Genomic DNA, 22,318 nt, shown 5'->3' on the forward strand with positions numbered 1-22,318 from the left:
CAGAGGACTCTGTGTTTTCCCTCTAATTCCTTTCATCCACAGTGATTTTAGGTATACCCAGAGCAGCAGGGGATCACTTTGGTCACTTTGAGATCACTTTGAGACAGAAGAGAGACTTCTCATGCAGATGCCCCTCTCCAAATTAGCATGCTAGTGTAAGACCTTACAGAGAAGATAAAAAGTGTTTTGAGTGGCTACCTGCTTACACAGCTGGCGGCATTGACCCCCATCTCTGGTGAGATGGCAGGAGTTTGTGGGGTGATAGTCCTCAAAATGGCTGAAACAAGCTTAACATCTTACTGTTGCTGAAAGCGCTGCCCCCATTTTCAGGCAGGGGCTGCTCCCTCCCGTGCACAGGCCCTGGCCCTACCAGGTCCCTTCATGAGCCAGTTCAGTTCACTAAATGGAGAGAAGAATCTTTCTTTTTCCTACTTTTCTTTGCTGCATTATTTTTCTTTCAGTTCAATTAATTGAATTGGCTTGCTGAAATTATGTGAAGGGCCATCAGTGTGCTATTAGTCCAGCTCACTCTAAACCCTTTTGACATTGCTTTCGTTATGATGATCTCTGTGACTTTATTGTGGAGTGGGTAGGGCTTTCAGATGCCTTGGGCAGAACACATGGTTACACCTACTTAGGCCATGTCCCATCTAGTGCAAAAAGCCAGGATTCATCTTAGTTGCTGTGATCTGTATTGCATTTAGCTAACATGTAGCTAACTTCCCACCCCTAAGTGCCAGCTGTGAATATGGACAAAATTGCACGCTCACCCAACACCAGGTAATGCTTTCCTGTCTCCCTCCTCAGCTCAGCACTACCAGAGCAATGCATAGCTCGCTCTGTTTTGCTCTCAAAAAAAACAACTCAGCAAACAAACAGTAGTTTATTTTTTTTTCACTTTTAGCCAGATGGATTTGTGGATCTAGCTGCAAGGTATTTAGGTCACAGCAACCAACAAACAAAAGGAGATTCCCCCCTCCCCCCATTTCTTTGGTAAGAAACTGGGTCTTTTAAATGTCCAGGACTTCCCTTCAGTCACTTCTTTTGTTGTTGGCAGATTGTGTTTCAATCTGATCTCCCCTCTCTCACACTCCTACAGACAGCACCACCCACCAGCCCTCGTTTGTCAACCTGTCACATCTGTGACCATGTCAGTGTGCTTTGTCACAATAATCCCAGTGGTCACGCTGAGGCTTTGAAGTTAAGGCATACAAATATTTTTGTCCCTTTCTCATAAGGGAGCTTGTATTTTGGTCTGTTGTCCTCATCTTTGACGTGACACTGTCAAGATCAATAGATCCATCAGTTTTAATTGATCTGTTCAATTCATCCTGGTGGTCACTTCAGGACACTGTACCCATGTGCACTTCACTTTTGAAAACCAGTAAAACATATTCCAGAATGGGGCAATGTGAAATGGCTTCCTTTCAGCTCTCAAGGGCTTTATTCGAGTTTTGGGTCACATGGGTTCGCATCCCCTTAAATCTCAGTCTCCGCTTCAGTTGAATCCCCAGCTTCAAAGCAAAACTTAGATGTTCCCTCCTTTCATGCCCAAACTTTGCATTTCATATCATTTTGACAAAAGAAAGAAAAATAAAAACAAACTTAGAAGAAAAAGCCTGCTGGAGCTCACTGCAGCTGAGCCTTCACTCCAGTGATGTGGATTAGATGGCAGGAGATATGACATAGTGATAAAGCAAGCTTGAACTCCATGCTTCTCACATAACTGGGCACCAGTTGGATCTGGACCTTCTGCACAGCTCCACTGGAAAAGCCCCTTCACTTGATTTTATAAAGAAATAAAATCAGCTTTGCCTCTTTTGCAAGGAAGTGAGGTCCCAGCCTTCTTTACAGCCTCACTCCATGTTGAAGTCCTGCCAGCTCGCCAAGTTCCCAGCATCTGGCTCCCCGCTGATCTGTCTCTCCCTGCAATTGAAGCATAACATGGAGACTAAAAAGATCCCCAGCCTTCCAAGTGAACATGTCAGCGTGCAGAACTCCTGTCAGCTTCCCATTTTTTCAGAAGACAGATGCAGCAGGGCTTCAAGGTGTGTCTTTGCTCTGTTGACCGCACCAAGTCAGTCAAATGTTTGGCCTAGAAGCCTTGAGCTTTTTGTGGGAATATCCAACAGCATCTTCCTCCAAGCGCAAGGCTTTTTGGTTGAATGAACCAGTGGAAAATAGGCCAAGGGTTTCAAAAAATCACCTGCAGCAAAGCCCCATCACTGCAAGCAAGATGGATAAATTAATCCCTGGTGTCTATCTAGTCTTGCATTTCACTGATGGATTTTTCTTCACCCCCTGACCCTGTCAGAACAACACTGGGGATCAGTTTGGCCCCATGCTTTGAAATGACTCATGAATGAGCCAGTCTCCCTCCATGTAAATGAGACTTGGCAGGTCTGCGCTAAGTACTTTAAAATTTTTGAGCCTGGAGGGGCTGCAGGGCCCGAGGGAGCGCTAATGGGATGTAATCTAGCTTTCCACTATTGTGCTGTCAGTAGGAAGTCTAGCCCAGGCCTTGCACTGGCAGCTGCTCAGTGGCCTGTATGAAATGAGCTGTTGGTCTGATTCCTGCTGCTGATGGGTGGCTGTCCAAAGCACGAGACCGCCCGACACTGATTGGCATTGCTGTAGGCAGCAGAGGCAGCAGGGATTGAGCAGCATGGAAAATTAACCCCATTCCTTTCAGGAAATGTTCCATCCCAACTGTTTAGTGCAGGGTACCGTTAGCACAACTGTAGTCAGACCTAAAACCTCCACCACCTGCTTCAGCAGGTTTGGATTGCACCCTCTGTGGAGGAGGATCATTCTGCTCTGCTGATCCCCTGTCTGCTCTCTTCTGGTTTGCTTTTCCTCTATTCTGGCTCCAGGGGTGCCAGGCTTTGGTCTTACACTACGTTTTCATTTGCCCTATGTAGGGCACACTTCCAGCTGCCACTGGCTTGGCATGCTGACCAGGACCACAGCCTCCAGTTGCATTGCCTTCACTCAGCATTTTAGTGAGTGCCTAGTCAAACAGGTAGGGCCAGAGTGTGCTCTAATTTGCAGTCTGAGTATGAGTGGAAATAAACTACAGGGCTTCTTGCTGTAACTATCGTACAAATACAGGAAAACCACTGCCTCGCAGAGCGGGACGGCAGGATCTGTCTGTGCAGACTTGGGGTTTGTACCTTTCCTAGACATCTGCTGCGAGGTCACAGTGTACTGGGTTAAGCAGAGGCTGGGTTTCATCACTATGGCTGTTGCTGGGATTATACAAGGTATATATAACCATACACATATGCAGGGTCATGCAGCATGTATGTACCTGCAGGGGATAAATCACCAGGATAGCAACAGCCTGAAGACTTGTTGCCTCCAAAGACCTGACACTGCATTAATACGGCAGTTTGTGCTTCATATTGACACTCAGGTAGCAGGAAATCTCATTAGATAAAAGCAGGGTCCTTCCTCTTCACCTAGAACCAACCTTCCAGAGCTATTTGGAGAACATCTTTGACAAACCTTGTTTCTGACGAGGAACCTCAGATCCAAAATGTTAAAAACAATGCTGTCCTCCTCGCAGGGCTGAGTTTTGGGGGGAGATGCTGGAGATGAGGGGTGTCTAACTGGTTGTGTCATTGGTTTAAGAGGGTCAGTACTGGTTGCCTGATCTCTGGCATCTTGGCAGGTAGTTCAGCCTCTGCACTCAAATAAGTGAGTGCATACACCCTGTTCTTTGGGTTGTTGTGGAAATAAGCTTGTGAGGCATTTGGGTACTTCTGAATGATAATGATAGAGGCTATAAATACCAAAGAATACTAAATTATGGTAATACTTCTGAGAGTGTTTTCCATATGAGGCTCTCCCAGTGCTGTCTTCATTGAAGTCTTAAATTAATCTTAAAAATACAGTGTGCAACAGGGAGACTTTTTATTTCCCTTATTATTTCATCGATGTGCAAACAGGCAGGGGATCGCTAAGATTTAACCTTAAGTGTCTTACCCAAAGCCCCATAGCAAATCAGTAACAGAGCTGAGTGAAGCTCAGTGTGGTGAGCATCCAGCCATCAGTTCAGCCTTAGTTCTTGTTAAAATGATTTCTGCTTCCTGAGAATGTGAAATAACACTGAAAATCCCATCACGGCAAGCGTTTCTTGTAGTCCCATCTCGCGTTTGCTCCAGTGGGAACAGATCACACCCTGGTACGTGGACATCAATCAGCTTCTGATTTGTTAGCACTGTAATGATGTGCCCATCACCTGAACTGTATGACTGGGGCAGAGGGTCTCTTCTGCATTGAAGAGGTGCAGGGGCGAATGTTCAGGTGAACTGCGGCTTCACCATCCTGTTGAACAAAAGCCTTTGTGCAGCTGGAGAGCCTTGGCACAATGTCCCGACAACTGTCTGGGTTCCGAAAAATAGAAATTGCAGGTCAGTGGCCCTCCGAGGCCAGGCTAGTTGAAGCTCAGAAGCACAGGACTTGCAAGATTTGGGCCATGGGCTGAGCTCCAAGCTCCTTCCATCCATGACTGAGGAACTCACATGAGAGTCAGCAAGCAAGAAGCCGATTTCCAGGTCAGAGATGAAATAGCAGTCATCTTTGAGTGCCATGTTACAGTCCGCAAACTCCTCCCTCCTTGTTAGCATGGCTTGTTACCTGAAGTGAATTCAACAACCAACACATAAAATAGAGCTCAGAGCATAAACATTAGTTCAGAAGAGGCAGGAGGAAATTTTCCATATTATGGAAATGCCACATTAAGGATTATGCCACAATGGCTTAATGAAAAGTTTCCTTGTATTTTTTCCTGAAGTGCATGGTGATGACCCCAGTCAGAAATAAGACAGAGGACTAGAAAGGCTTTGGGGTTGTTCTGATGTGGTAGTTGCTATTTTAAGGTGATCCTAAGGCTGTACTGGTCACAAAAAGTGCTGAAAAATTCTTGTGGCCACCTGAGACACCCTCATATGTAGGGTTCTTCCTGAGAGTGCTAGGGATGTAACCGAAGGGCCATCCCCAGGAACTTTGATCGATGTTCCAGATCCTCTTGTTCATGTTAAGCACCTGCTAGAGGCTGCCAGGAGAATGGACCGGAGATAGATGGTGAGCTACTAACAGTGGGGTTTGCATTGCAGAGGCACGGCAGCCACTAGGACTGAGTCAGCCCTGAAAGCAGTGCTGAAAGCAGCCACCGTGCTCATTTCTATGCTCAGTGCCGCTAACCCCCTGAATGTTTTCTGCATTTGTTGGGCCTGTGGGCATAACCACAACTGAGCTCACTGCTCAGTGAAGAGAAAGTTCTGGAGTTACTCACCTGAACTTTCTGGGCATCTTGTCTCAAATCCTTCCATAACCAATGGAGAAAGGATGACATCTTAGGAAGTCAACTCACTCCCTCCTAAGATAGGAGGAGGACTAGATGATTGTTGGAGGTCCCTTCCAACTGAAGTATAATACAATATTCTATTCTATTCTGTTCTGTTCTGTTCTGTTCTATAGGTTTACGCAGTATGCATGTTTGCTTTCCCCTGGAGATGCCTAGATGTTGACATTTGGTGATGTACAATGGGTGACTCTATGCCCCATGGCCAGTTACTGAGCTGGGGCAGCTGTTTTTTCATAGAGGAGCAATGTTAATGCTTTGAAGAGGTCCCTCACATTAGGGGCATTTCTCACAGCTCGTTAGTCTGGGCCATAACCTGAACATGCTTTCCTGCCAGTATTTCCTTCCAGCTTCTCATGACAGCCCATTTAAGCCACGTCCTCACTGTGTCTTGGTTCAAAGCTACTGCAGATTTGGAAAGGCCCCTCCTGGATTCCTTTAGATGCTAGAGATGGTCTTTAGCCTTTGGGCTTTCCAGTTTGTTATGTTGGCATTTCTTAAGGTTTCTTATTGTACGTGGTAACACAGTGACTCCATACATAGTTTTTTTAAGAGGGAAAAATGTGCATGGCAAAGCAGAGAAAATAACAAACAACAGGAAGCAATGCCAGAATTGTACCCACTTAAGAATGTAAAAAGTGCAGCAGTGAATACCATGCCAGATTGCTTCTGTTCTTGTAAAATAATCCAAGTTTGCTGTGGAGGCCTATTTCCTGCCACAGCAAATGGACTTTTTCCTTCTGTGACCTTTAAAGAAGCTCTAGATCATTGCTAACTCCTGTGTCCATGTCCAGTCCAAGATTCATGCTGCAAGAAGCCTGAGTGAGATTGCGATTGACCTGACCGAAACTGGAACGCTGAAGACCTCGAAGCTGGCCAACATGGGGAGTAAAGGCAAAATTATCAGCGGCAGCAGTGGGAGTCTTCTGTCATCAGGTGGGTCCTTTATCCTGTAACTGGAGAGAATATGGTGGGACGGGCCATGGCTGTGGTATAATGGGGAGCAGCCGGAAGCTGCACTGCAGAAGTGAAGGTCACTTCCCTTTAGCCTTTCTGTCTGTCCAGGTGTCAGTCTGTCTCTCAGCAGATTGCCCCACAAACAGCACAGGCAGCAGCCTCCCCCTCTCTCATTACTATTGCTTGTTTCCTCTTTGGCCCCAGGATGTCATCTCCAACCTCTCACGTTCAAGCTGAGACCTGGTCTCTCTTCACAATTTCTACCATAATCACCCCTTGGCACCCAGCTCAGCCCTAGGCAGATGTGTTTGTGAAGGAGCCCTCAGCCAGCAATGTGGAAGCAGTCAGCCAGTGCAGCTCACTAGGGGAACTGAGGCTGGGAACTGGTGATGTCCTTCAGCAGTCTTGAGGCAGGATGGCTTCTTCACAGCATAGCATCCAGTCACAGCAGTGGACATGTGCGTTGCCTCTCTGTTGCTGGAATTCGCCTGGTGTCCCAGGCTCAAAAGAGCTAGTCCCTAGCACACTCCACCATACTTGTGTGGGGACCTGGTTTCTTTTTGTGGCTTGGAGCGCCTCCCTGTTATAAGGAAGACATAATCTGTGAAAGAAACCCAAGAGAAGTTAATACAGAGGAGAGCTAGAGCATCAGAAGAGAAGTACCGGGGAAGAGGAGTCAGGAACGTGTCTGTATTTCTCTGAAACCATTCTGTCAGTCTGAACAGGGCAAGCCTTGTGTAAAACAGTGCTAATGTCACTCCAGGAGCAAAGCAAGGATTGATAGTTTGCGAAGAGCTTGAAGCTGCTCAGGTAAAAAGCTCTTCAGGAGGCCAAAGTTGATGATATCAGTATAATTAATAGTTCCAGTCAATTAAATGCCCTCTGTTAAGTGTCACATCAGGTTTTTGAAATGCATTGTTTTGAGATGTGTAACACCAGAGAATAACCTTCTCATGCTTGGCAAGGGAAGAGTCCCTCTAAGAATGCACATGCTTTAAAACTGAACCTACATTGGTGCAGTTGATCAGCTTTGCATCACTGTATCCTTCACATCTCTTAAAAGCCACCCTCTCCTGCCTTGAAAACATCCAGCAAAGGGTTAAAATGTGCAATGCTTACAGAGCTCCAGAGCAGCCTGCTGTGCAATTCCTTGCCTTGCCTGCAAACAGAGACGCCTTTCTGCTCCTTAGGTCCTCCTGAGGAAGCATACAATCCACTGTCTGTGCCTCCCATCACTTAGGGAGTTGCAGTAGCTGAGCAGCTCCCGGACTGGTGTCAGGTTGTTGGAGCTTTTTGTTTGTTTGGCATTTTTCCAGCTCTCCTGCTGGAAAGTAAATAACGTTAAGTACCCCAAGGAAGTTCTTAAGGTCTTTCCAAGATCTCATCCTCCTGGGCACCATTGCCAAATTTGTGAGACCTACTCGGTAGCAATCCTGTTTTCAGGTTAATACGCTGACTTTTTACCTTCCTGGAAAAAGACATGGAGGTCTGCTTCTGCTCTCACACTGGGAGAGCAGTAGCCAGGTGAAAGCCAGCAGAAAATCAGGCCCAGAAAAGCTTCTGTAGGGCCAGCACCTTCCAGGGTTATGTGGATGGAATTACCAAACCGGGAGATGCCCGTGCTTTTATTTCTGTATTTTTTTACTCTCTGCTCAAATCCCTTCTGGCTGAGCATAGGATTTGCAGATTCAGCAGAATTGCACTAGTGACTAGACCCGTGCAAAGTTCACTGACAAGGTGAGTAATTTCTTCAGGCCTGGGTGGGTGGATTGGTCTACCTCGGCGCCTGCGTAGGACTGTGTGAACCTCTGTTTCAGTAATGGTGCTGCGGGTGGGCCAGGTGAGCATGGCTCCCTCCAGGTTCCTGTGTTCACAGCTGTCTTTAGGTCCTACCACCTGTGAGGACAGGGCTTTCCCCAAAATATTAAGTAGAGCTGTGGAGTTTGCTGTTGCTGTGTGGCTTCCAGCGGCTACAAGCAGCTACAAGGAAGTAGAGAAGATGTCTGGCAGAGGAGGGCAGAGACCAGGGAACTGGAGACTCTGGATTGGTTCCACAGTCACCCAGACCTCTGCTCCAAGAGCCCCTTCCCTCGAGCCTGGCTGGCAGAGGTGACCCAGTGCTGTCCCACTGGACGGAAGGGAGCATTCGCTGCCTGCTACACTGGGCACAGTCACCGGCTCCATCCCAGCCTTTGTGTTTCCTCCCATTGTGCCGAAGATTATCGGCACACAATCACAACAATGATGGGTTATCGCGGTACAGCCTGCATGCTGGAGAGAATAAGTGCAAATGATTAAGTGGCCACAGTAGATTTCCAGGCTATAAATAACCTGAGTGACTTGAAATCACAAGGGCAGGACTGAAACTCTGTTTGTCCCCACTTCCCTACTGTTCTTAGTCCTTTTTTCCTGGAGATTACTTGTAGCCATTTCCCCTCTCCATCTCACTCCTCCTCACTGAAGGGGCTATCTGTGCCACGAGGAGCATGCTGAAGCTGGCATGTCTCCCCTGGGATTGCAGCAGGGCTGCAAGGAAGCATTTGTTGTTGCTTTCAGCTGTCACACTGTCTGGCCAAAATCCTGCTGTGCAGTGCGAGACAATCGCTGCCCCACATCTCTTACAGCCTCAAGACACAGCAGAGGGGAGATGGAGTTATATTCTGGGGCAGTGACTTCCTCATAGTCAGCAATTCAGGGCCAAAGCCTAAGCTCCTCTGTATTCCCCAGGCCCTCATTTCCCAGTCTGTATCCTCTGCAGAGTTGTAAGTTTGGTGGGCCCAAGTCCATTTCTGACAAGCTCACTCTAACTTTTGTTCTCATTTGGCTCTGAAGGGGACCCTTAAAATATTGGGCTGCTGGGAGTTAGCTCAAGGATCTTCTGCTCAGGATCTCCAGGCCATCCCTGGACATCTGGGGCAAGATTTGCCCCGGAACAAAAGCTCTGCTTTCACCCTGGCATGAACCCTAATCAAAGCCAACAGAGAATTGTTGGAGGGAAATCAGGTTAGGTCTAAGGTGGATTCTTCCTTCAGTCTGTGCCCTAAGAGCTCTGCAGGGCTTCTAGCTAGTCGGGAGCCCTGTTATTGTTGGACTGAACCCCAGACTGCCTTATTCATCACAGTGGGCAGAGGAGAGATCACAGAGGATCACCTCTACTGTAGCTCTGCAGACATGTTTGATGAGCCTCTGGCCCCCTGAGCCCCGTTCCTTCATCAGCAGTGGACGTTTCCTGTGCAGGGGCCTGTTTACGTTTGAAAATGCCACGACAGAGCCCAGCCAGCCGGTTCCCCGGCCCCCACCGCTCCATCCGGCAGGGCCGTCTCCCAGCTGGACCGCCTCGGCGAGTGTTGGAGCGGATAAACAGCACCGGCACAGCCCCAGCATGGCCCGCAAGCACGGGGGCTCGCGAAGACGAGTCACTCACAGGATATCTGTGCACATCCTGTGCGGACCAGCTCCAGCTGGGCTCCCGCGCGCCATGGAGGATATCCTATTTGTCTGGCAGAGACAAGAGATAGCGGCTGTCTGAGGTTGCTGGCTGTTGTGTGCTGACATCCTGGCGTGGTGAGTCAGCCCAGGCTCTGGCAGGGAGCAAGCATGGGGGGACCTCCCCTCCCTGCTTAGGTGACAGCCTTCCACAGGGACCTCAACCAAACACCAGCAAGCTGGAGCCAGCAGCCAGATGTAGCATGAAGGGTTTGCCGTATTTAGATGTGTTTTTCCTGGAGTAGGAGACTCACCAAATGAGAAAGAGAAGAGATGCCTGAGTGCTCTTGCCTCACTGCTGCTCAGCCACCTTGTTGCATCTCCTTTCCTCTCACAGATGCTAGCACCAAGCCTTGGCTCCCTCTGCTCTTCAGCATCCCATCTATCCTCCCTGCTTATTTTCATCTTTCTCATTTATCACTTTTCTAAGCTGACTCCACTCCACTAAAACAAGTGGAGGAAATGGGGACAAACAGTGAGTCACTGGTAGGGCTTTCTTCTTCAGAATGGTGGCTCACATTGCTGGTCTCAACTTTTTGACAAGCTTCAGAACAAACCTTGTCTTGGAGCCAACACCTGGCAGCCAGGAGCCCCTGCAGATCTGCACAGGCACAGCACGTCGCCTTGGTCAGATCCTTTGGGGGTGTGACTCGCTTCACACTCCCATCAACATCACCAAAACTTCCTGACATTGCTGGTATTGGAGTGATCAGAAACCAGCCCGTGAGCACTGGGGAAGAAGTTCAGCCGTGAATTCTGCTGGAGGAGTGAGTTGGCCAGGGAGGACCATGTTCTTCCCCCGTTTCACAGCTCATGTTCTCCTGAATGTCAGTGGATGGAGAAATAGTCCAGAGAGGCCAAGTGAGTATCAGAAAATGCGGAGAGTTTCCACATGCTAAGAGGGTATTAAGTGGATGTTCAGGTCACCAAGACCTGCATCCCATCCTGTATGCTAAGGAGGAAAGGGCATGTACCATTGCCTTGGCTTTGTAAACCAGCATCATCAGCTATAAAAACAGGCCCAAATTCAGCAGGTTCCGGGTGCCCACCAAAGAGATGGCCCTGTGCTTGCTACCTGGGGTGTATTCACAGCACTTTTTCTTTTAGGGACATCAAATGATTTTGCAGAAATGTGTTAAAATGCAGAGTTTGGTAAATCTTTGCATAGCAAATGGGAAGGAGGCTGAATAATAATTTTCACAGAAAGGTTCAAAAGCTGTACAGGGAAATTACACATTTCGCCAACATTTCTCTGGTTTACAGCATTAGGAATTAGCCCTCGTTGTGGGAGATAAAATACCTGAGAAAGCCTCCCGGTCAATCATCTCCGTCGCAGTAGGAGTCTCTCATGTTAGGACTGATATTTCAGGACTGATTTTTCTCTGTCGATGGTCCCCTTGGGAAGGCACTGGGCAGCCGTGGCTCAGTGAGCATCATATTTAGTAAGGCTAATGTAAGGTAGTATCCACCTGATTGGTTTGGTTTGTGCTGGTCTTTGATTATTTCTTTGGTTGATTTTATGGTCTTTTGATTTGTTGTTCTGACATTTTTGTGCCAATTGCCACTGGGTTTAGAAGTGGGTCTGTGGTCACAGCCTTGCTCAAGGCTGGATTAATACATATTTATAAATAAAGAGCCCCTAATGGAAGCTGGAGGCACCCCAGCAATACAAAGCACTGTTCTCTGTTTCTTTATAAGAATCTCACATGGGTGTGATTCTCTTGGCTGATCAAGTTTCCGTTTGCTTTTCACCTGTGAGAACAAGCAGAGAATCCAACCCATAAAAATCTAATAATACACCCAAAATAGTTCAGCTCTTAAATAAAAATAAAAAAAAAAGAAAAACAAAACACAAAACAGCTAGAACAGAACAGTTTCTGAAGGAGAAAATTCAGGAAAGTCTGAAGAAATAAGTAAGTCCTGCAGTATGCCCAAGGGATCATCCAAGTCAGGTATGGTCAAGCTAAAAAAATTCAGCATCACAAGCCATGAACTGAGTACCCTGCCCCCCGGCCTTTGAACCCACGCTATGCTAGAAGAGTTTGTAATACACACTTGGAAAAGGTTGATTTGAACTGGTTCATTAGTGCCAAGGAGTGGCTGACTTTGGTTTCAGCAGTAATCCCATTGCTTAACTCAGAATGTGACAGTGTGCTTCCAGATCTCCCTCCGTTCCTTTGCTTTCTGGGAAGGGTGAAAAAGGTGGCAGAACGTGCACTCAGTGGACACCACCACTGACCGCATCAGGGTTGAGACCAGCGTGGTTGTCACACAGGGTGAGCACAGCTGGAGCAAATGCTGTGAACTGTCTGTGCTTGATTTGGGTCCGTACCAGCTCAGCCAGAAGCCGTTCGTTTCCTTCTTGTCGGCACACCCCAAATCAGCTCAGGCGTCTGGCCAGGGTTTAGGCTATTCATATGCTTTTAAATGTTTCAGCATCTATGTAGCTGCTGTGGCAACCCGCAGTGCAAAAATGAATAGCTTTTAAAAATAAATCTGGGGCTGGTGTGGAGGTAGGGAGCAGAGAGAGGAAGAAAAGGGGAAGAGCAGTTGAAAGGAAAACATAGATCATTAAAGTTGTCCTAAAAGAGAAAAAAAAAAGATTGAAACATCTGCTGGAACCATGAGAAACTTTTTACCGGGACTCAGCAGTTTGTTGGCAATTCATTGAAGAAATTCTGCAGTTCAGTTTTTGCTCATAACTGCTCACCAGGGTCACTGTAAAGAATTACTAAATGTTAGAGAGGGCTTTCCCTGCCAGTGCAAATACAAGGCTCCTCTAGAAGATCCTGTCAAGTTCCTGCAGCACAGATGTGTTTGCAGAATTGAGTTTTGTTGCTCTGTGAGGGCAAACCCAAAAGAAATGAGGATGATGGCAGCAACTAAACAAACATCTCACCATGAGGTTGCCCTCCTTTATCTGATGATGGTCAACCTGGCTGATCTTTAGAGAGCCCTTTTTCCACCTCCTCCACTGCAGGACAGCCCAGTAAAAGGTGTAACAAAGTGGGGGTGGTGTTTCGCAGAATGAGTGCCAGCTGTCTTCCTGTATGAATACTGCAGAAAATAGTGATGTGAAAGATCTGTGAGATTCTCTGCTCCCCCTGGGCCAATGCAGAACTGTTTCATGGCATGGGTTGCCGCAGTCCTCTTTCAGTTTAGCTTTAATGGTCCGCTGGAAAAGTAGCAATGAAAGATGAAGCTGAAAGCACAAAGTTCACTCTGTTTTGCTGCCAAAACAAAGAGTTGTTCCTAGGTTCCTTCCAGAGCTCTGTGAAATGGCAGCAACGTTTTCAACCTCGTTGGGCTGAGTGTCTTCACTGTACGCTTGGAGGCCAAGCTGCAAATGTATCTAGAAGCCCCCTCCCACCCCCATCCTACAGGTGCACAGAACACTTCATGTAGCATCCTGTTGCATCTGACTTCTGCAGATAATAAAGCTCTGCTTTCTCTGTGCAGTTGCACTAGAGGGGCAAAGGAGTCACCCTGAGACAGCAGGTGCTGAGACCACTGAGGAACCACTGAGGACTAGGAGGAACCCTCTTGAAAGCATTGCCAAGTCAAAGGCTTCTCTGCAGGCATAAACCTACGGTACCCCACAAGAAGTCCCTGCAAGGCACTGGGCACAATCCAGCTGTCTAAACATAGGTGTCTGTTGTCATTTTAGGTGGGTTAGAGTATCCCACTGCCAATCCGATAGAGTGTGGGTCTCACAGCATCCTGGGTCATATCTGCCACCCCATGGAAGACATCTCAGATACTTAGATTACCTAGACACTTCTGCTGAGGCAACAGCAACACCTTAGCCACAGCAGCCCTGGCTGTTCAGCCTGGCTCAAGACCCACTATGGAGTTTATTAAAAAGGGATCAGATGCAGACTTAAGCTGAGCTCCAGAGCTGTGTATGGGGCAGAGCTTCAGAGTGTGTGTAGCTGTCAGTGTCATCTATGGACAGACATGGGACACACGTGAATCCACCACAGATACCAGATACCAGAACTCAGCTTTCCATAAACCTAAGGTGGATGTTTTGAACTACAGCTGTAGCTAAACAACAGCCAGTAATATGAGTGGGAAGTGTGTAGAGATGGCATTTACCCCTTCCTGAGCATGCTTTTCGTCTCACAGTACAGTCATAACCTTTGTGTCCTTACTCTGTGATGAAAGGATGCACTTGGCTCATGCAAATGAGGGGTTCGGAGGGAAGAAGTGACTTCACCATAAACTCACCCCTGAGCCCAGAGGTGCATTAAAGAGGGTGAATGCTAAGCACGTCCTGAAAAATCACCTTGGTTCAAGTTGGGGACCCAAAAATGGATGCAACCAACATTGCCCCTTCTTTGAGATGGTAGATCTTGGATAGCAACTGATGCACCATCCCAAACCAAAATAAAATCAGGAACCCCATCAATAAGTTCCCCTAAAGAGCTGAAGTTACAAATGCTGTCATGACATCTGAGCAACAGAGTCTGACTTAATACATGGACTTACTTCAGTGGAAGTTGCTGGGTAATTGCCGCTTGAAAAGTCAAACCATTTGGACATCCAGTTTAAATATCTTGACCTACATCTCCACAAGAAGCAGCTACTATCCCTGAAGGACCTATGGGTTATGGTTGTCTTGATGTGCTTTACAGGAACCTTGTTAGTTAATTTTGTTCCATTACATTTTTCATAAAACGGGCACTGTGAGTGAGTTGAATTAAATGTTTGCTACTAGGATAATTGCAGTTCTTAAGAAGTAGGCTGTATTGTCAAATGGTTTCTTCTAGGCTTCATTTCCCAAAAATGCATCTCCAGGGCTTCATAAACTGTACTGTTATTTGCCATTGGGAACTTTCATGGGAGTGGTATGTCTTTTTTTCCAGGATCTTTACATGAATAATTTTGTTGCTTTTGTTTTTCTGGATAATTATTACAAATGTTTTTGTGTGCCCCACTGTCCAACCTCTGTCTGTTAGCTTAAACGTTAAGAATTTGCCATAAACAAACATGACTGGGTAACACCTGCTTCATGTCATAGTCTGATTTCTTTTTGGAAGGACTGCATCCAGGCTTTGGTAAAATTACAAGCACTCCAGATGTGTATTCTGCTGTCAGCTGGCCTAGTGAAATCATTGTTTATTGATAGGTTCCCAAGAGTCCGATAGTTCTCAGTCTGCCAAGAAAGACATGCTGGCTGCACTGAAATCCAGGCAAGAAGCTTTGGAAGAGACACTGCGCCAACGCTTGGAAGAGCTAAAGAAACTGTGTCTCCGAGAAGCGGTAGGCGATGGACATTTTATAACATGTAACACTTTGTTGCTTGCATCGTTATATCACGCTGGTTTGGAGGTGGTGTGGAGTCAGGAGAAGAGATTCCTTCCACAGTCACCTCCTGCAAAGCCCATTGTACAAAGACCTCAGGAAGGGCCAGCTGTTTCAGCTCCAGGCTGCAATGTCACAGGACATTTTCCCACCGGAGAAAGGGACCCCATGTCAGTTGGGTACCCTGTTGGCTTGGGGCTAGGAGGTTGCTCAGCATCCATGTATGCTGTTTGAAACTGTGTTTAAGATGCATTCAGCCAGTCTTCTTATTGACTTTGGTGGGACTATGCAGCTGCCTAAATGGCATAGAAAGGCTGTCCTGTGTACTGGCAATCACTTCTCAAATGTTTTTGACTTCATTAGCAAAAAAAAAAAATAACCCAGGCTCATACATTTTCTTCTTGGAGCAGGCCTGACCTTAAGTGCTTTTCTTCTCCCAGCACATTCTTACATACAGCACACAAGGTCTCATCTGCTCCATGTAGACCCTTCATCCAATAAGCTCTGGAATTGCTGGAGTGGCAGTGTGGTGGCAGACCTTGTGAAGAGGAACCACTGTGGTGGCAGAATCACACAATGGTAGGGGTTGGGAGGGACCTCTGGAGATCATCTCATCCAAACCCCGACTCCAGGACATGCAGGACAGCTCAGGAACTCATCTCATAACCTTCCCACTCACTTTCCAGCTCATTCTTGGAGTACCCAGGAGGCCAGTTTAGAGATCAATTTAATGTTTGGGAAAATCGCAGTCCTGCTGCAGATGTGTGTGGAGATTAGCAGCAGACACGCTTGGGTCATTCAGCAATTCTCCTTTGTTTAAGAGGCCTGAAAATCTGAATTTAACAACAAATTGTGATGTTACACAACAGGAAGCTGGCTGCAGACAGTGGCACCGAGATCTTGCAGTTGTTGCTTAATATTTGATGTGTATCTCACCTTTGACAAAAATGGGGGAAATGGGTCACTGATTCAGCTCTCATTGCACTTTGTTTCAATTAGTCTAGTTTTAATGCCAGCAAGAACAAGTTGTGGAAAATACCTCTCAACAAAGAAAGTCAGCAGAAATCTCTGCTGTCCCAGTTCCCTTCCTTTACTCCACACATCAGCAATCCCTTCCCACCTGGGAAGTCCTGGTTGACTTCAGCAAACAACTTGTGCTCCTAAAGGTCGCAGGACCAGATCCAGTCTCAGAAGTCCCTTGAGTACAGAGCTAAGATCTCTGCACGAAGCAGTCACACACTTTTCTGGGGCTGATGGGCAAGGTCTGCAGGGCCGTACTTGCCCTGGAGGAGTTTACCACCCTAAGGTAGCTCAGCCTGACTGCTGATGACTAATGCCCTGCAGCAGCACTCGTGCAGAGGAAGGTGTGCCTGTGCTACAGTTGCAGGAGCTCACAGCCCAGTGCCTTCACCTTCTCCAGCCCCATCTGCGGGGCAGCCTCAGGCACTTTGCAACCGACTGGGATGCAGGCAAAAGCCCCCGCTGGGGTGTGGAGCCAGTGGTAAGGAGCAATATCTCCTTAACATGCTGCAGCAAGGCTGGCCAGAGCCCAGCTGTAAGCACCTTAAAAGCTGGTAGAAAGTGTCCGTGCTTTCTGTTGATGATCCAAGAGAGGCAGTTGATGGACACTTGGAATCTGACCCTTTCTTGCAACCCTACAGCTCATCCATCAGCAGCCTCCAGTTGGAAGGATTTCCCCTCAGGCTGCCCTTCATCCTTTCTGCTTTTGCATGGGAATGGCCAAAACAGAGGGAGAAGGTGGCAAACCAGGAGATAAAAAAAGGGTTAAAAGGAGGGCATAATCAAATAAGCGGCCAGAGGCATTCCTAACAGTGGCATCAGGTTACTTTGGGCCATCACTACTCCAGTTACTTATTATTTCAGATTACGTTTCAGGACCGTGCCTGTGAATACTTTTCAGTTTATGGGGGCAGCATGGTAGCCCACATTAATTTTGTTCTGCTTCAATCTTGGGCATTTTACAGAAGATATTAACTCTTTCCCCACTGCCCTGCTCCATATTAAGTTAGGGGTTATAAAGAAAATATTCTTGTTTCCCTCAGGAAAGGAAACAGGAATCTGTGTCTTGATGGAGTGCTTAGAGCCACATCACACGAGAAGGAATGCTTTACAGACGAAAAGCTGAAATAACCCCACAGGGCTGGAAGGACAACGTGGAATGGGACTCATGAGACATGGCAGCAGTGCCTCTCGCAAAAGGCGGTTGTGCACATCAGCACAGAGCTGTGCTGCAAACCCATTTTGCTGGGAACTGCTTGAAGGAAGGATTTGAAAAGGCCTGGTCCTTGTTTCCTAGTGACCTAAAAAGAGTAGAAAGAAAAACCCCATTAGGGAGTGGGGGAGAGTCCAGGCACAGGCAGGGTCCTGAGCTGTGCACTCGCATTAAGGTCAGCTGCTGTTCTTTGGGATTCAGATGATTTAGGTTATTCTGCCAGCTGGATCCTCTCAAGGCTGATGCTAAGGAACACAAAAGCCTTTTGTCCTTCATGGGCAGATTTTGAGTACAAGGAGTAGAGCTGTGCTCGTAGTGGGGCTCCTGCCTTTTTCTGTAGGCATTTGAATGCCTTCAATTCAGATATGTGTGGCTGTATTGTGTAGTCCAGGGAAAAAAAAACCCACAGCACTAACATCAATATTGGTGATTGCTGCTTCCTGTGTTCCAGCTGTTCCTCAGTTCTGTGGGGTTTGCTTTAGATTTTGAACAAATCTTTGCAAATGACCCCATCACTCTGATAAAGCATCATCATATTGCTCCAAAGCTGCCCATGACATCACCAGGGTTTGGAAGGGGGCTCTGATACATGAAGTGTTATCAGACGCGTAAGAAAGTACCAGGCACTGCTTTTAGTGGCCATTTTCACTGCATTCCTCTCAGACACATCATGAATCAGGTGGGAATGTTTTTCTGTGCGGGTCATAACCTGCATGGCTTTTGCCAGTGGGGCTTTCTGACTCAGCAGACCTACATCCTGCATGAAGGCTCTTGGATCTGCTCACTCCCTTCTCAGAAGTAGCTCAGCAAATAGAAGCTCTCCTTTCCTGCTCGCCCTGCAGCAGAGATGAAAGCGTGTGTGCTGCAGTCTGTTCAGCCTCAGGCCCCAACGCCCTAGGGATGGGCACCACCTACAGACCTACCCTGGGCAGGCCACAAAAACCTGTATTCATGCACAGGTTAAAGAAAAGCTCCCCACCCTCAGTGTCAGGCCCTGGGACGAGTTTGCAGGGCTGGGTGCTCTCCTCTACATTTATCAGCTGGCTAAACTGGATACGTTGTTAATGAACACCTGTCATTTTATGGTCACAGTTCAGGAGTGGTGGTGTGTTCTGCTCTGCCGCAGGATTTCCTGAATCACTAACAGCATTTTCTGCTTACAGGAGCTCACAGGAAAGCTGCCGCGAGAATACCCCCTAGATCCTGGGGAGGAGCCGCCTATTGTAAGGAGAAGAATTGGGACTGCCTTTAAACTGGATGAGCAGAAAATCCTGCCTAAGGGAGAGGTGAGACTGTGCCCTTCCTTTCCAGCCCCGTGTCCCCACCTTGGGTCTCTTGAGACATCGAGCGAGCATCACATAGGAACCATCAGCCTTAGTCATTTTTGCTTTAAATGACTGTAGTTGGTCACAGTGCCTTTTTTTTTTTTTAAATATTCATCAGAACAGGGAAGAAGCGAGAGAGTTGATGCCCTTAGTTCAGACTTGGAGTAAAGGTTAAACCCTCAAAGTTCAGCCCTGGCTTTGCTGGAGGTAACAGAAACAACCTGGGTGACCAACTGGGCCATGACAGTCCAAGCACATCAGGAGCCCCTTGAGCCATCTGAGCCCCGTTGCTGCCCTCTGTTGCTGTTGTAAACAGCCACTTGCTTTCTGCTTCAGTAGCAATACGAATCCAGATCTCCCCTAATGGGGAGGAAAGCATCACAATTACCCATCTTAGCCCTGCAAAAGCAAGATGAAAGCATTTTGCTCCCCAGTCCTTAAACAAAAGAGCCTTCGTCCCTACCTATGGGGAGTTGGAATTATATTTTTCTAAGTTTGCCAGGGAGTGTTTGTTCTCTTGCCTTGCTCCCACAACGTGCTGGGTCAGTGCCCTGAACCGTGGCTGTGAAAACAGGCCTGCAGCAGCTGTAAGGCGGGACCGGATTCACAGAAAAGCTATTGTCTGCAGAGACGCATTTGTCTCAAGACACTTGTGTATATTCCAGTTTTGAGTTTCCTTTTTATTTTTGTAAGAGGAGAGACTGAAGCCGGTGTGACTGTGTGGTTTAAGGCTCCATTCAGCCAAGGAATTAACTGTTTGTCGGTTTTTTGGCATTTTCTTTCTGCTGAAAAAATAAACAGCTGGAGCTCTTTAGTTTTGTTCTCAATGGAGCCTGGGAGAGGAATTCCACTGAAGTCAAATATTCATGAACTAGCACATTTAATTAAGCTTTTCAAAGGAAAGCACAGCTTAGCTGAGCTACTCCTAAAACCCCTGCAGTCTGTTGGCTGCTCAGTTATAACCTGATCTCTAGCTTCCCAGATCTTACTGCTACAAGGCAGCTTTTGGGGCCAGCAGATGAGGAGTCTCCTTACTCCAGTGGCAGGGTTAGGTGTGGAGAGCATGAAGGTAAAGCAGCTCCTCCCCATTGCAGGCACGCTGCCTTTTGGCAGCAGCAATCCAAACATGCTGACTCAGCTTTTCTCTGCCTACTTTTGCATCTGTCAAACTTTAAGGCTGTGTTGGAAACGATAAATTTCTGTTCTCCGAGAATGATGTTGAGCTGTGTTTATTTGGCTGCCAGTTGGAGAGCATTTAGAGAGGCCAGCGATGATTTCCGTGTACTTTGCAGCAAGTGCAAACACTAGAAACTTGATTTAAAACTAAAGGTGAAATACTCCCTCAGTCACATAAATCCAGGACTGATACTACCAACTATGACAAGGACCTGAACCAAGGCGCTTCCATCTGAAGGTGGATGATAGCCCTCATTTTCTGAGGCTTTATTTATAGTGACCTCGCTGGAAGAAAATAAACAATTATGGCCAGAAGGAAAATTAATATGTTTTTTCTAAGATATATTGAATGATTTAGAACTGAATCTGTGCAGGTCTGAAATGACAGCTCACAGCAAACTCTCTGTACTTTTAGTAAGAGCTTTGTCAGAGCAAGACTTGCAGGGAAGGGTCCTATGGTATTTTTTGGTAATCGCCTCTGCGTGGTTGGTAATTCCTGATGCTGGGAAGGATTTTGCCACAAGACGGTGAACCAGGTTCCACGCCTTAAAACTCTGTGGTGTCAAGTTCACTCTTAATAAGTTTGGTGCTGATAGAGCTTATAAACTCTTCAAAGCAAAAAAGGATCTGTTAAAAAGATGGAGAGTGGGTTCAGTCTTCCATAAAGTGAGGGAAATTATAATTATAGATTTAAGGCAATGCTGACTCACTGCTGACAGCAAAAGGATTTTTTTTAAAGCCAGAAGCACAGAATAAAAACTTCAGAGAATGACTTCAGTCTGATTAATTCCCACAGCATCAGCTCTTGCAGCATATGCTACTGCTAAACAAAGAGAAAGGATTTGAATTTGCATAATGGGGATCTCCATGAATGTATGGCTGTCAGTGCTTGTGATCTGAACTCCCACCATTCACTGGAAGTAAAAAAGCTCGTAATTTTTCCCCTAATTTGCAATGTACTGTGTTCCCCTTTCTAGCAGACTAACATCAAAAACTCCACCAAGCTGGGGAAGGTAGCCAGATCCATTGCAGATGAGCAAGTACCTCACAGTCTGGGGTCTCGGTGCAGACAAGGAAGCTCTATATCAGCTTCTGCTTTGGCATAAATTGGCCTAAATCCCTTGACTTGGAGGATGACTGAAAATCAGTAGGTAGCTTCCAGGGTACACCTGGTTGCATTTAAAAACTCAGCTGAGACCCTCCAAGGGCTAATGTTGGAGACACTAGTCCTCTTTGACTGTTACACGCTGCTTGCTCTGAAATCACCCTCCTGGCTGGTAACTCAAGGAGACAATTCTCCGGTGCAATCAGTTGCAGCAGTCCATAATTACTTCAGCGCATAATCTCCCCTGGATTTTGAAAGCCATTCACTACGGAGGAATTAGCCCATCTTTGGCTTTTTTACCTTAAAGAGTTTGGTGGGTGCCAAGAAAACCTGTCAGGAAGGTTAAAGTTGTAGCTTTGCATCAATACATAGCACTGGTGTCAAATGGGGCTCAAATATGGAGATAGGAAAGAGGGAGAAGGAGCAGGTGGGAGGCAGGTGTTACCCATAAGATGGGTATAAAAGGATGAATGTGTCAGCAGTAGAGCACTGTTGAACTAGGCCATACTGAACTGCATGAAAAGCCAAACAGCACAGCAGGGTTAGGGCTGGAGCACAAATATCCTCCTTGTATGGGTCATCCCTTCCACCAGCTGTGCTCCCAGGCACTTGTGAGAGCAGGTGAAGGTGAGATGGGTATGCGCAGGGAGGCCCTGAGATGGGGGGACCATTGTGCTTGTGATGCTTTGCTGATGAAGAGCCTTCACTGGAGGCTGCTTGCTGGGTTCAGGGGGAGCTTTCCCCATAGCTGGGCCGGGACAGTTTGGTTGTAGCCAGAATCTGTTTGCCTTTCCCCAGGAGGCAGAGCTGGAGCGCCTCGAGAGGGAGTTTGCCATTCAGTCCCAGATCACAGAGGCTGCCCGGCGCCTGGCGAGCGACCCAAATGTCAGCAAAAAGTTGAAGAAACAGAGGAAGACATCCTACCTGAATGCCCTGAAGAAACTGCAGGAGATCGAAAATGCCATCAATGAGTACCGCATCAAGTCTGGAAAGAAGCCAACCCAGAGAGCCTCCCTGATCATAGAGGGTAAGTGGGGCTCGGTGCCCGCAGCATTGCTGAAGGGTCTGTGGAGGGCAGGGAGCAGAATTCTTGCCTTAAGCTTGGGCTTGAGGCATAGATTTCCCTCTCCTGACTCCACGGTGCTGGCAGTTGGGTTGTCCTCTCCCGTACCAGCATGCTGTCAGACGGGTGTCTGGGCTGCGTGCCGTGCATTAGGGATGTGCTGCTTCTCAGCACAAGAAGCAGTGTCACGCTGTAGATTATAAGCGTGTCGGGAAAGCAGACTGTGACTCCTTTGTTCACCTTTAAAATCACTCTGTTAACGTCTCCTCCGGAGTGGTGCTGTACAAATGTAATTAAT

General features: G+C 47.2%; 1 protein-coding gene across 7 annotated transcripts in view; it reads left to right on the forward strand.

Annotated features, from left to right (window-relative positions):
- The window catches only part of FRMD4A (FERM domain containing 4A), a 383,005-nt gene that overhangs the window by 345,619 nt on the left and 15,068 nt on the right, over positions 1–22,318 (forward strand). For all 7 annotated transcript variants that reach the window (XM_075081551.1, XM_075081548.1, XM_075081550.1 and 4 more), the window contains exons 14-17: positions 6,163–6,304; positions 14,943–15,076; positions 18,515–18,637; positions 21,756–21,984. In XM_075081551.1, the coding sequence (XP_074937652.1) occupies positions 6,163–6,304; positions 14,943–15,076; positions 18,515–18,637; positions 21,756–21,984 (628 nt within the window). The remainder of the gene's footprint in view (positions 1–6,162; positions 6,305–14,942; positions 15,077–18,514; positions 18,638–21,755; positions 21,985–22,318) is intronic.

Source organism: Phalacrocorax aristotelis, chromosome 1 (genome assembly GCF_949628215.1).
Source record: "Phalacrocorax aristotelis chromosome 1, bGulAri2.1, whole genome shotgun sequence".
Lineage (NCBI taxonomy): Eukaryota > Metazoa > Chordata > Aves > Suliformes > Phalacrocoracidae > Phalacrocorax > Phalacrocorax aristotelis.